At 42.3% G+C, this 14,779-nt stretch overlaps 1 protein-coding gene across 1 annotated transcript; it reads left to right on the forward strand.

Annotated features, from left to right (window-relative positions):
• The first annotated feature begins 155 nt into the window (after window positions 1-155).
• CNIH1 (cornichon family member 1) lies at window positions 156-10,928 on the forward strand. The gene is made up of 5 exons (XM_077819604.1): window positions 156-349; window positions 4,318-4,386; window positions 8,253-8,365; window positions 9,595-9,738; window positions 10,633-10,928. The coding sequence occupies exons 1-5, from the start codon at window positions 269-271 to the stop codon at window positions 10,658-10,660; spliced, it is 435 nt and encodes a 144-aa protein (XP_077675730.1). The 5' UTR covers window positions 156-268; the 3' UTR covers window positions 10,661-10,928.
• Window positions 10,929-14,779: the final 3,851 nt, after the last annotated feature.

Consider the following 14,779-nt stretch of genomic DNA (forward strand, 5'->3'; position numbering starts at 1 on the left):
CCAGGGCAGCTATCTGTGCCCCCCACACCCCTGCTGCAGGGGGGCTGTCAGGGGTGCCCCGCGCAGGCGCAGCGCCGGCGGGCTCCGACAGGGGTCGCTGTGGCGCGCTGTCCGCTCAGAACGGCGGGACCGGGGAGCAGGGGCGGTGCCGGCGGTTCCTCAGGGCGCCTGCGCTGCTGCATCCCCGGGCCCGGCCTCGGCCGCGCTCCGGCCCGGCATCCCCCGCGCTCCTGCTGCCCCGCTGGCCGCGCGGCCCGCTCTCGCCGCCATGGCCTTCACCTTCGCCGCCTTCTGCTACATGCTGGCGCTGCTGCTCACCGCCGCCCTCATCTTCTTCGCCATCTGGCATGTGAGTGCCGGGCCGGGGCGCCCGGAGCGGGGCGGGGCGGGGCGGGGCGGGGCTCGTCCCCTGCCCGCGGGCGGGCGGCGGCGGCGGCACCGTTGGGTGGCCTCCCGTTGTGGCCGGGACGCTTCCTGGCCCCGGGGTGTGTGTGTGTGAGCGCGTGCGCGCTGCTCCGTGCCTCCTCCCCCACCGCCGTCTCCAGACCCGCGCTCACCGGGGTGGGGGGGGGAGGTAAGAGATCTAACCGCCCCCCTATTGCTGCCCCCCCCCCCGCGCTCACAGGGGTGGGGGGGAAGAGATCTAACCGCCCCCCTGTTGCTGCCCCCCCCCCCCGCGCTCACAGGGGTGGGGGGGAAGAGATCTAACCGCCCCCCTGTTGCTGCCCCCCCCCGCGCTCACAGGGGTGGGGGGGAAGAGATCTAACCGCCCCCCTATTGCTGCCCCCCCCGCGCTCACAGGGGTGGGGGGGAAGAGATCTAACCGCCCCCCTATTGCTGTCCCCCCCCCCGCGCTCACAGGGGTGGGGGGAAGAGATCTAACCGCCCCCCTATTGCTGTCCCTCCCCCGCGCTCACAGGGGTGGGGGGGAAGAGATCTGACCGCCCCCCTCCCGCTGCCCCCTCCCCTTTCGCACTCACAGGGGTGGGGGGTAAGAGATCTAACCGCCCCCTTATTGCTGTCCCCCCCCCGCGCGCTCACAGGGCTGTGGGTAAGAGATCTGACCACCCCCCTCCCGCTGCCCCCTCCCCTTTCGCACTCACAGGGGTGGGAGGGAAGAGATCTGACCGCCCCCCTATTGCTGTCCCCCCCGCGCTCACAGGGGTGGGGGGTAAGAGATCTAACCGCCCCCCTATTGCTGTCCCCCCCCCCCGCGCTCACAGGGTGGGGAGGAAGAGATCTGACTGTCCCCCCTATTGCTGTTCCCCCCCCCCCGCGCTCACAGGGGTGGGGGGGAAGAGATCTGACCATCCCCCCATTGCTGTCCCCCCCCCCCCGCGCTCACAGGGTGGGGAGGAAGAGATCTGACCGTCCCCCCTATTGCTGTCCCCCCCCGCGCTCACAGGGGTGGGGGGAAGAGATCTAACCGCCCCCCTATTGCTGTCCCCCCCCCGCGCTCACAGGGCTGTGGTTAAGAGATCTGACCACCCCGCTCCTGCTGCCCCCTCCCCTTTCGCACTCACAGGGGTGGGGGGGAAGAGATCTAACTGCCCCCCTGTTGCTGCCCCCCCCTCGAGCCATCCCCTCCTGCGCTCACAGGATGGGGGGGGAAGAGATCTAACTGCCCCCCATTGCTGCCCCCCGAGCCATCCCCTCCTGCGCTCACAGGGGTGGGGGGGGGAAAAAGATCTAACTGCCCCCCCATTGCTGCCCCCCCGAGCCATCCCCTCCCCTGCGCTCACAGGGGTGGGGGGGTAAGAGATCTAACGGCCTCCCTATTGCTGCGCCATCCCCCTTGTGCTCACGGGTGGGAGGGGTAGAGATCTAACTGCCCCCCTGCGCCATCTCCCCCCATGCTCACAGAGGTGGGGGGGTAGATATCTAACCACCCCCCCTTTGCTGCCCCCCCCGTGCTCACAGGGGTGGAGAGTAGAGCTCTAGCTGCCCCCCTATTGTTGCCCCCCCAAGCCATCGCCCCCCTCACACTCACAGGAGTGGGGGCAGAGATCAACTGCCCCCACATTGCAGCCCCCCCCCCAAGCCATCTCACCTCTCCCCCTGCACTCAGGGATGGGGACAGAGTTTTAAACATCCTTTCATTGGTGCCCCCCAGCCATCTCCACCCCCCTTCACTGGCAGGGGTGGGGGCAGAGATTGACCTGCCCCCATTTCTGACCTCCCAGAGCCATCTCTACATCCCCATGTGCTCACAGAGTTGGGAGCAGAAATCCAACTCCCCTCCCCAGCCATCTCTACCATTGCTACTCCCACAGAGAGCCAGCTCCATCCCACCTGTGTGCACACGGGGTGAGGGCAGAGATTTAACCACTCCACTATTGCTAGCCCCTCCCCCCTGCCCAACTCAGCACCATGCAGAATTGCACCCAGTTGCATGTGACCTTAGGCCATGGCTGGATGTGTTTAGGGATTATTGGTTTGAGGAATAGTGCCCTATTTTGTGTATATTTGAAATGGTATGTGTAAAATAATTGATCAGATATGTTTAGTAACTTCCTGTTGGTGTAAACCAACTTTGCAAAATTGTCCTGAAAACTCACCTGCTTGCTCATCATTACCTTAATGATGCAAAACTCACAGTATTCACCTGTAGATGAGTAGAATTTTCAGAGGCTAATGCAAAAACTGGGTTTGTTTTATTAAACATTTTTGTTGAAAATGTGGGCATCTTATATTTTTAAATATTGGTGTTTTACTTGAAGGAATATGTGTTTAAAATATTTTAGTCTCAAGTCAAATAAGTTTTTTGTATTTAATGGAAAAAGTGAGCTTTTCCAAGTTTCCCCGTGGTATGCTACTTTTGAAAATTTAAATCCTGAGTAAATGTTACTTATTATTTGAGGTCTTAGTCTTTTCCCCTCTGTGGCAGTAGAAAATCCACTGGTGGAACCTTAGGAAACCTAGTTTCAAGTAGCTATGAGATGCCTGGTCTTGGAGAGAAGCACTGATAGGAGATCATCTTTAGGAATGAACTTTATAAGTGAATGAATGGATTTTTTGAGGGTGATATTTTCCTTGATGAGCATGGAGGACTAAGCCATTAATCTCAGCAGAATTTTAAGCTTTTTTTTTTTAATGGAAAAAGTTTTGGTCCCTGCAGTTGCTAAGATACCTATTTAGATGTGTACCAGATAAACTGATAATTTTTTCCTGAGTATGTTAACGAATATTTTATAATTTTCTTCTCCATTAATCCTCTGCAACTTCTTGGTTTGCTGAATCTGCCCCATGATGCATCGTTGTGGGACATCCCTGTTACCAGAAGACTCATATTATCCAAGTGATGCTACAAAGATATATCCTCGGGCAGCTTTACGCAAACCAGGAAGTATCATTGGATCTGAGGGAGGAAATAAATTAAAATGTGTTTTAAGTGCTTCTCCCCAACATGAATAGTGTGTGTGCACATATCATATATTCAGATTTATTCAGTTTCAATTTTTGCTTTGTAGTTATTAAATAAGCTTTTCATTGTAACATAAAGGATGCTCTGTAAACATGTTCTAGTTTACATTGAATATAAAGGATACTGATAGTACTGATTACTTGATGTTTTGGTTCTCATACTTATTTTTCTATGGTTCTTGCTTTTTTATTTATGAATGACCTGTTTGGTCTTGTTTGATGCCATGGTATCCATTTTTCAAAAAAAACGGCTTTGACTCTTTTTCATCCTGGCAGGTTCACCTTTTCCTAAGCATCAGTGTATGGGTAAAAGTTCTGTCATTAAAAGATGTTCTTGACGTTTTCCTGAATATATCTCCCTTGCCTGCTATCTCACACTCTGACCGTGAAGATAACATCCATTCAGCCTCTTCAAAGACTGCAATCGCTTCCTTTTAATTAAGTGACAAGCACTCAGCACAGAGGAAGTGTGTCATGTGTGCAGCCTCCTGGTTTTTTTTTTTTTTATGCACCCTGGATATATTCTGTGGGACTAAATGCTATTTGCAATGTCACTATATAACTCCTCTGCATGGTAGTGGGGGAAAGGGAATGAAGGAATGAAATGCAAAGATTTAGTGCCAGAGCACTGTGAGTATAGAAAATGTCCAGAATAATCTGAAGCTAATTTAAATGTGCTTGAATGTTTTTTAAACCAAAGCAGACCTGTTTCAAATACTTTCTTGCTCTAGGTGATTTAGTTTATGGAATTATTTCTCTTACATGAGTAAAACGACCTTACTGAGATTGTGTTCGTAGCACTTATGGCTCTGTACCAATAAATTATATTTTGTGGTGAGATGTTTTTTACTGCTTTTGAACTGAAGAGTCCTAACTGTTCCAATTTTATTCTAGATTATAGCATTTGATGAACTGAAGACTGATTACAAGAATCCCATAGACCAATGTAATACACTCAATCCTGTAAGTTACATGATAAAGAATTCCTCTTTGCATTAATTTATAAATTTTTGTTGCTATTATCTTGATTTAATCAAAAAGGTCATTAAAAATTCTGTTCTGCTGGTAATGTCTAGTATATTTGATAGAATTTCTAGACAGAATTCTTTATCTGATTCTTCTTTACTTTCAATCTTGAATATTCTGACTATTATTAATCTGCTGATGATCTTGTCAGCTGTCCTACTAACATTCTTTCAATCTGCTTTTTACATTTTCGGCACAAAGACAGTTGAAAAGGTCAAAAAGATTAAAAGAGTCAAAATTGCATTAAAGGTGTGTACTGCTTTTTAGTTTAATGTTTTAATCCCACCTTTACTTTCATTTTGTTAGGAACATTTGTATTACTATTAAGATGTTTTGTTCAGTGTGCTTGCTCATCTGCCTGTTTTGTCTGTTCAGGTTTATAATAACTTCATGAACTTTCACATTTTGTGCAAAATAATTTTGCTTGCTTACCCAGTGAAGTGGGGAAAACTGTTATATGCCTAAAATGTATTGAATAGTCACAGCAACTGAAGATGTACAATAAATGGTATCCTCTCTCAAGCCAGGTTCACTGAACTTTCTGATGTTCAGAATCTAGGAGACTAGGTTGTTTAAAAAAAGAAAAGAAAAAAAGGGGTTAATTCGGATCTGGCCTTATGATTTCCGGGGTGGAGGTTGGCTTTTCAAGGATATCCCCGGCGTTCTTTCAGAATACTGTGTACTCTCTTGGATACAACTCTAATTACACTCCTTTACTCGTTAATGCTGTGCCTCAAGCACTTTCAGCTTGCTTGTGTCTTTGACAGACAAATAATATTAAGGAAGTTTATTAGACAGTATGTATTTTCAGTAACGCAGTATGTCTTTTCCCGTTCACCATCCCTTTCATTTTGACTTGGAGTGGCCAGATTGAGATAAAAACATAGGGCAGCACAGTAGTGAAGTGTACCTCTGGAAGGCTGCACTGTAAATCATGGTGTTCTGCAGAATTAAGTAGAATCACACCAATGGAGACTGAAAAAGAATGTGTCCTAGACAGCCAGAGAGCTTTGCAGCATGAGGGTGGGTGAGCGGAGAGAAAGATGATGTTATGGAGAAGATTGTATCTTGGAAAGTGGTGCCTGAATAGCTGTGCATCTAACAGTTTCCCCAACTCTGTCTGTCTTACAGTCATTTCTGCAACAGTATGGGGGAAGGCAAATACTCACTACATTTATGCATTATGATCTTATCACAAATTTAAATAAAAGGCTGTTATAATGTGCATGTTCAAAGCAAATATTTTATTAACCTAATGTTAATATCCATGCATGAGGTGTTATATGATAGCTTTTTGTAAACTGAAAATCTTGAACGTGGTATTTACAATGCTAGTGGAGTTAGATTAGTCATGAAGAGGTGAATTTGCGATCGTTACTCTTTAAAGAGTATGATAAATGCACATGATGCTTTACAAATACATGAAGGGACATGATCCATTGTCTTGAAGTTTAAATTCTAGGGGAGAACATTTTTAGTCATGAGAATTAAACACTTCTCTAGAGTACCATTTTTGGTTCACATAATGCTCAGCATCTCCCTCTCTGTATGCAGCCCCCATCGCAGTGGTATCCAAGCTTCTCTTGAGTATTTAGAAATAATAATTCTTCCTTCCTAGCCTTTAGGGAAAAATGCATGGTAACCTATAAACTAATCAACCTAGTTCTCGTGTAGGCTGGAAATGAAGAAGGATAACATTGTTTGAAATACTTAAAAGGCAGTCTGATACTCTGGTGTGGTGGCAGAACACACAAACCTAGATGGAAGGGAAGTGAATGCTTTGAGACACATGGTTAGTCTTAATTTTTGTAGATTTGAGGTCTAGCAAACAGGTCTTGCTTGGTGGTCAGACTTTTTTTAGTTTAAATAATTGGAATAACATCTAAAAGTTACATATGGTGAGTATACAAGAGTGATCTGGACAAGAAGAATAATTGTTTTACACATGTAAAGAAAGGTGATGACTTGGGTTTGTGCTGATGTCAGTTGGTGGTGTTTGACAATTGTTTCTTTAAGTGACTATTAGAATGTGCATTAGGAACGAAACTCTGTTTGCTTCTGATTTATAGTTAGACCTTTTTAGGTGTTTAAAACAAATATCTGCTTTTAGACAGTATTAAAAAAACCTGCAAAATACATTCTGAGGCAGTCATCCTAGGCGCACAAATTGGGCAAAGTCAAGAAGCAGAATTGTCTTGTGTGTGCTTCACTTAGAGAGTAGACTCCTTAGTAATTTAACTTAAATCTTTAGTTTATCATAAACCCTTGATTGAAATATGTAGTAGCAATTGAATATTTTTACATGAAACAGCTTGTAGTAGTTTATCCTGTGAGCATTTCAGATGTATAGATGAACTTTTTTGGGGAGAACTGTATAATTCAAAAAAGTAGGTGATACAATTCTTTCTGGTATATTTGCCTTTGAAGGATTTTACTCTTGTGATGAGCATGGGGTTTTCTTGGTTTTAGGGTATTTCACCTACATTTAATCTACATATGTTTCTATATTGCTTATCTCTTAATAGCGCTAGCAGGGTTACCTGGTATTTTATGCTCTTGGTAATCTGAGAGTAATCAGCATTACCTCTGTACACTTCTGCTGGAAAGCACAATGTTAAAAAGAAGGCAGGTGTTAGGTATTTGAAAGGTCTTGTACAAAGGAAAATGGAACTGGCTAATATGTCACAAATTGTATGTGCATTTTACTGTTGTTCCCTCCTACCTTGCAGAAAGCATATTGCTTGTATTTGTGCATATTGGTGCGCTTAACAATGTTGTTGCTCCTTTTGTCTAATAAAGCTTTGGACCGGAAATAAGGTTTTGGTAATAGTCTGTTTTAATAAATATTGTACATATACTGTTTTAAGTTCAAAACTTCAAAAATAGTAAAATACAAAACAAACTCTTGCATATAAACCAGGGTTCTCAAACTCAAATCACCACGACGGTCTTATGAGGACTAGTACATTGGCCCAAGGGCCGCATCACTGACACCTTTTCATACAAAGATACAAAAGCCCCCAGCCCTACCCCCACTCCAGCCCTTCCATGAGGCCCTGCCCCTGTTCTGCCTCTTCCCCGCCCCCCATTCCAACCCCTTCCCCAAAGTCCCCACCCCAGCTCTGCTCCCTTCCTGCCCCTAGTCCAACCCCTTCCCCAAATCCCCGCCCCTGCCCTGCCTCTCCTCCGCCTCCTCCCCATAGCGCGGCTCCTCCCCCCTCCCTCCTGGAAAGCGTTAAGCTCTGTCAAACAGCTGGTTGGTGGCGGGAAGCGCCTGGAGGTAGGCAGAGGAGCGAAGACTCAGCGCACTGGGGGATGGGAGAGGGAACGGGGGTGAGGGGAGCTGGGTGGGCCACAGCAAATAACTCAGCAGATCGTGTGTTTGAGACCCCTGATATAAACTGTTATAGGGATTACTTTTCCCATAGATATTTCTATGTGGAGCATGTGCAGAAATATCTCGATGCTCTACTTTTATGTTACAGAGGTATGTTGTATAAAATGTGGGAGCTGTTCTCAGTGCACGTAGCCAATTAATACATAATAAAAGCTTCCATAATCTGAGCATTCCAACTTGTACATTTTCTTGGGTATTCATGAATATACATAAACTTTTCTGTAAATATCAGGGTGTATTCTGCCAGTTCCTGTTTTCACTTTCTGCAGTTTACTTGCCCATTTGAGTGTTTCTCTCTATATAGTAGTATGGAATTTTTCACCAATAATTTACCTTTTAAATAGAAATTCAGACCAAACTGTATGTTGTGTAATCACATGTTCTGATGCATATTTTTCTTTTTCAGCTTGTACTTCCAGAGTACCTCATCCATGCATTCTTCTGTGTTATGTTTCTCTGTGCAGCAGAGTGGCTTACACTGGGTCTCAATATGCCTTTGTTGGCTTACCATGTTTGGAGGTAATATTGATGAGTTTGATCTCTCTACTCATGTTAATTATAACTAAGGCTAAGATTTTGTCATGAATAGTTTTACTAAAAGTCAGGGACAGGTCACGGGCTTCCGTGAATTTTTCTTTATTGCCCGTGATCTGTCCATGACTTTTAGTAAAAGTATCCATGATAAAATAGGAAGGGAATGGGCAGCTGCCAGGTGGCTTGGAGCTCCAGGGTCCCCTTCTCCAGTGGTAAGGAGCTGTGGGGTGGTCCCCCTGCCCTGCAGCGGTGGCCAGGAGCTTGGGGGCCCGTGACTTAGGCAGCGGGGGTACCTCACAGCTCCCTCCCGCTGCGGGACCCTGCAGCTCCCAGCCACCAGGGCTGAAGTCACAGAGGTCTTTGGAAGTCACAGATTCCACGACCTCTGTCGGATTCCATGACTTCTGCGACCTCCGTGACAATCGTAGCCTTAATTATAACTTACTGTCCTTTTGCAATGTTTCTGTTAATTGTCCCATTTCTTCAGCAATAAAGCGTAAAGGCCCATTGTGATAGATGGTGAAAATCTTATGCTGCAGTTGTAAAAAAGGCTATTTTCCTTTTATTTTTTAAAAGGAATATTTTTCCAACTTGATAAGCAAGAATGGGAGTACTGCAGGACATGTTTTAAATGGTGCTGAAGTTACCAAAGCCATACTAAGTATTTTACCATACGAATTACGGTTGGTTCTATCCCATGTTGCTCTCTTCTTCTGCACCTTTTCCAGTTCTTTAATAAGCCTGTAATATGGTGCCTTAGATCATACATCCTATTTTCAAGGGTTGTCATGCCCATCCTGTAGCACCCTGTATAATGTAGTATGATTTGAAGTTGAGATAAACTATGCTAGTGCAGTGCAGCTACAGAGCAAAAAACCACCATAAGAGCATAAGAACGGCCATATTGGGTCAGACCAGTGGTCCATGTAGCCCACTCTCCTGTTTTCCAGCAGTACCCAATGCCAGGTGCTTCAGAAGGAATGAACAGAACAGCCAGTCATCAAGTGATCCATCCCCAGACAGGCAAGGTCTTAGGTTGCGGTCTCAGACTTTACTCTCATGGTTTAATTGCTGGATGGAGTAAATGTTTAGTACAGTTAAAGATGTGTGGTTCCTTATACAAATTTCTATTTTGTTTTTTGGGGGTGGGGGAACCTCCTTGTCCCATAGCTTTCTTTTCCAAACTTACTGCTAACCTAATTTGTCTTTTCCAGGTATATGAGCAGACCTGTGATGAGTGGACCAGGTCTCTATGATCCTACAACCATTATGAATGCAGATATTTTAGCATATTGTCAGAAGGAAGGATGGTGCAAACTAGCATTTTACCTCCTATCGTTTTTTTACTACCTATATGGGTAAGTTTCTTAGCCTGAAACTTTTTGTTTGAGCTCAACCCAGAGGCAAAATTCAAATTTATATGAAACTTCCTTTAAAAAAAAAAAGACAAAATGCCCCCACATTTTTATCTTAATTTGTAAAAATATTTCAGACACTTAGCCTGGGATGTAATGTCTATGTATATTTTAAAAAACAACCAGCCCCCCTCCCCCAACCCCCCCAAGTTTGTATCATAACTTAGCAATAAAGCTGAACCAAAGAACCAAAAAATCCCAAACTTTTAATTTTTATTATAAAAGTATTGGGATTTTAATATGGGTGGGATTTTAATATTTTCAAAGAAGTGACTTATTTGTCTTAAAATTTGGGTTTCATTGAAGTTTGCTGGTAGAATGGTCATACGTCACGGGTGAGAAGATACAGAAGCTGTAAATGCAAAGTTAAACTCTAAAAAGGGGGGATGTGGGAAGCAATAGCTGGTGATAATGTACTGACGTAGTACTATTACCAATACATTTCATAGACTGACTTTGACGGTCAGGTTACAACTGATGGCTCAGCATTTCTTCATGTGATCATACAAGATGATTAGGAAAAACATGATTAAAAAAACTTCCAATATATATATATGTGTGTTTGAGCCTATGTAAGCTCCCTGTTGTTACTGCAACTTAATCCCAGTGTCAGAGTGTGTGATATACATAACACTTCTGTTCACGGGTTCATTTTTAATGCCTTAACCTGGCTTTTAAATAGTCATGGTGAACTATCAGTATTTTATTGTAATGACAAGCTGTGTGTGTCTGCTCTTTTTCAGTGTGGAATGAATCTGTGCATAATACTGTTAACTTACCTAATCAAACTATTGCATCTAAATTTAGTACATTTAAAATTTTTCTTTTCTTTTCTAGCATGATTTATGTTTTGGTGAGCTCTTAAGACGACATTCTGCAAACTTGGTTCCAATTAAGTGCATGCAAAGGCCACAAAACAAAAGGATTCTTTCCAACAAGAAACTGTTACCAAGATTAAACTATGGAATCTGATGATCACAGTTGCATTAGAAAAAAAAAAAATGACTCCCCTATTTTTAAAATGTTTCCACACTTTATACTTGTGGAAAGACTGTTTTCGTATATTTTACTGGGATGTTGAAATTAAAAAGAATTAAGTGTAAATTGATATTAAATGATTCTCTGGTTTTGAACAGTTTTGACTTTGCACTCCATAAGAAACAGCCATAACTCTTCAAGTAGTTATTAATTACTGACTGTCCTTAGTATCCTAGAATTTTTTGTTTACAGGACCGTATAGTGGCTCACTTTGAACTTTTGAAACTCCATTTATCTATAAATCAGCTGTAGCTATAAAGTGCTCCTGAAGGACTGAAAGCTTTATGTATTTTCTCTGCAGATATCTTCACGGATACACGTGTAGGAAGAGTAGTTCTGTTTTTTATATTTGGGTATCTTCCCCTGTGTATGCATGGTTCTGAAACTTCCCATATTTCCACCAAACACTAAATATCCTTGCTTTAATTTTCAAGCATAAGTTATTGTGATAGGAAACATTGAGTTGTCTGTGAAGGAATGAATTTAAAAGATTTTATTTTTAAATGTTTGTGCAACAGTCTTATTAACCAATTGGCTAATAATGCAAGATTGATCAAATCCAATGGTAAAAATACTGCTCCTATGGATTTACAAGTCACGCTAAAGACATTTCCAAGACACAGTGAGATTGAGAAATTGCCCTGCTGTTCCTTAGTGGAATAAATAAAAATCTCAAATTCAGAAATGTTCAGTTTTTTGCAGTGCCTTGTTTTTTAAAAAAAGTAAGTTTACTTGCTGTACTTAACTAATTAATTAAGTAGCATTGCTATTAAAATTCATATTGAGAGGGGCTATATCTGGAAAAGAGATACTTACACAGAACTGTTAGACACTAACAGTTTCCTGTACTTTCAGTTGATCTGTATGTTAATAGTTTTTAGTGGAGGGAGAAGAGTGGAAATAGATGTGCAGTGTAATTCCTCTTGGGATGAGCTACTGGTTAGTTTAGCTTCAGAAGTTTAGAAATCTTTCCCACTTAAACTAGTTTAAAGAATGGTGAAGTGCCTTGAGGAAGGTATGTTGGTGCAGATAATGTCTCCGGTTTTAGTAAAATGTGTTTACATAGATTGGTATTTGACCCTTCTGATATGGACCAGATTTTTGGATTCAGTGCAGCCACTTCATGATGCAGATGGGCCTTTGGTTCTGGAATAAAGGAATCTGAGCACTCATAAAATTTTCTATGGGGATAATGATTTTTGCCTTAGCCAAATCAAAGGAGACAACTGACAGAATAGATACAAACTCCATGAAATTAAAATCCAATAGCTTCTTAGTTTGAAGTGTCTTTATCATATGGCATGCTTTTGTTGCAAATGTTTTCCTCCATGGGGTAGAAATAGCTGCAGAGTTAAAAAAAATTTCTATTTTCATAAGGAATAATGTCCCCCAAACTATACATTAATTGAGAATTCCATTGAGCCGTTCTAATGATGAAGTATGACTAATTTGTATAGTCCTTTCCCCAGAACCACAATTTGAAATTGGAGCTTTAAATTATGTACAGTTTCAGGATCATAGTAAGCACTCTTCAAAAAGGATTAAAGCTGACTTCCCTATTTCTTTCTCCACCCTTTGACTATTTAAAAAATGAATTTGACAAGCTGCTGAGCTGCAAGGAAAGTGTTGCATCCCACACCAATAGATGAAAGTTAACATCTTTGCTTTTATGGTGTACAAGCTGTCAAGGGCTTTCAAAAGTTCTTCCCCCTATAGCTTGACAACTTGTTTTCAAACTGTTTCTTAAAGTATCTAATGAAATTGTTGAGACACTTTTGCACTGTACCCTGAAGATTAACAAACTATCAAACCATGAAATCTAGTATTAAGATGCCTTCACTAAGTGTTCTGCTGCCAGCCCTGTCATCCAAAAGTTGGACCACTGCATTTCTCTGCTCTTAGGTGCTGTGGTGTGCTCAGTGGGAGTCTGTCTCTCAGGTAGCTACAGCCTAAACCATGTAAGTCTTTAAAGATATAAATTAAAGGTAGGGGCTCAAATCATCTTGAATCAGAATATTCCTGAATAGGAGGGCTTGCAACCAGATCCAACTCTGAACTTTCCAAGAGTGAACTTGCAGCCAAAATTTTGGTTTGAATCCATCATTCAATATGTTTCATTGTGGACAAATACATGAAATGGAAGTGTCTAGGTTAATTTAACTTGGAGAATGTTCTCAAACTTTAGAAGACCTCAAAAAAGAAATAGAGGCAGACTTCTGTGGCATGAGAAGTTGTGGATTGGATTTGGCTAGTTAAAACTTTAACAGAAAATAGCATTTATTTTTCTTGTTAAAAATCAAGTTACATCTAACAATAAACTGCTTGTTTCTCATGAAAGCAAGTATGGTCAGACAAACCTTTGCACATACAAAAGACTACTGAACAGAATTTGAGTTTTTTCTCTGAACAAAATTACTGACCCTGTATTCATAACTGACAGGTATTTAGGTATGCCTAATTGTACAGCCTCTCCTTCCTGGGCTGTGCCTTTAGGCATGTGAATAGTCCCCTCAATCAAATCATGCACATGGAAAAATGTTTAGTATTGCAGTCTAGAGTATTAAGTTGAATTTCATTTTAAGCACCTGTTAAACTTAAGTGCAGTTTTACCTTAAAAAGTGACTGTAAAAACATGGGGGGGAAGGTGGTGTCTCTCCCATTATTTCACTGACTGCTATATTAGAAGACACTATGGGCAAATTGTGTAATTTTCTGTCACCTCTCCTGCCTGCCAGTTAAAGCTTCTGCAGGATAAATTATGTCCACATCAACACTTGTTACTTCCATCAGCTGTCAGTGGGGTTTCATAGGCACAGCTAGGGCTATAATTTGGCTTGCAGAATTGTAGTGCTAATACTAGGCAAGACAGAAGAACCCATCTTGACGCTCAGATCTCAGCCTTAGTTTATAGTGCTGGTACAAATTCAAGTTTGGTATGGAAGTCATTGAGAAATGGGGAACTCTCAACTCATTTTTCAGGATAAGACCATCTATGCACCTTCTCTTGTAAACATTAGACAGTGAGGTGATCTACAGTCTACTTTTCTTTCATTTCTATATTTTATGCTACCTATAAAGGCCCAGGTGCAGCAAGCTACAATTATTAACCATCTCCAGGGTGGTCTAGAAGAGCTTGCACTAACCACTTCACAAGTGGAGAAAAGAATACATGGTGCAGTCTAAAGCCTAACTACTTTACAATTTGTTGGGTAAGAATTAGCCTTTACACTTCCATTCAGTGACAGGGAACAAAATGAACTGGTAGTAAATTTAGAACATGAGTTGTTGATTAAACCTATATTGAAAGGAATAACAGATGCAAGGTGGTCTACTGTAATCTTCCCTTGTCCCAAAAAGGGTAGTGTAGTTCAGAAAATATAATTTATACCTTTCAAAATTAAGCTCTCAATGAAATTGTACAACTATATTTACACAACTCAGTGTCAAGTGCCTGCTACATTCAAAGCATACGTTCATTTAGGACCATGTTACTCAAAATTTTAAAAGTCCTAATAAGCCTAACAAATTCCAACTTTTAGTCACTTTCCTCCACAAACTGCAAATATTTAGGAGTTGGATATGAGCTCATTTCTTGTGTAAAAGATCAATGATTGAGTCAGCAGATAAAATGGAAAGTTGTCACTTAAACTAAAATGAGTTTGGTTTATTATAACATACTAAGTGAAACCTGTCTGAGCTTGGCTGAGACAATTCCTTCAAAAACTGTACTCTTCTGCAAAGCAAAGGTGATCCAGTTCTAGCATTAAGGCTCTTACAATATACAACAGTTAACTATGTAAACAACATGATAGGTTAAGTTTCAGAGAACTACACAGTTGGGAGGAGAGGAAGATTCTTCCATGAGACTCGTATCAGATTAGGTGTAAGGACAAAAGCATGAGGTGGTTACAACAGGAGAGTAATGGAGAGATCTTGTCATCTTAGC

The sequence above is a fragment of the Eretmochelys imbricata genome, chromosome 6 (assembly GCF_965152235.1).
Source record: "Eretmochelys imbricata isolate rEreImb1 chromosome 6, rEreImb1.hap1, whole genome shotgun sequence".
Classification (NCBI taxonomy): Eukaryota; Metazoa; Chordata; order Testudines; family Cheloniidae; genus Eretmochelys; species Eretmochelys imbricata.

Bases quoted from the DNA above. Each gene is read 5' to 3' on its own strand.
- CNIH1 (XM_077819604.1), top strand. From the start codon at position 269: ATGGCCTTCACCTTCGCCGCCTTCTGCTACATGCTGGCGCTGCTGCTC. The intron at 350-4,317 runs GTGAGTGCCGGG...ATTTTATTCTAG, and splicing joins TCTTCTTCGCCATCTGGCAT to ATTATAGCATTTGATGAACT. The intron at 8,366-9,594 runs GTAATATTGATG...TGTCTTTTCCAG, and splicing joins TTGGCTTACCATGTTTGGAG to GTATATGAGCAGACCTGTGA.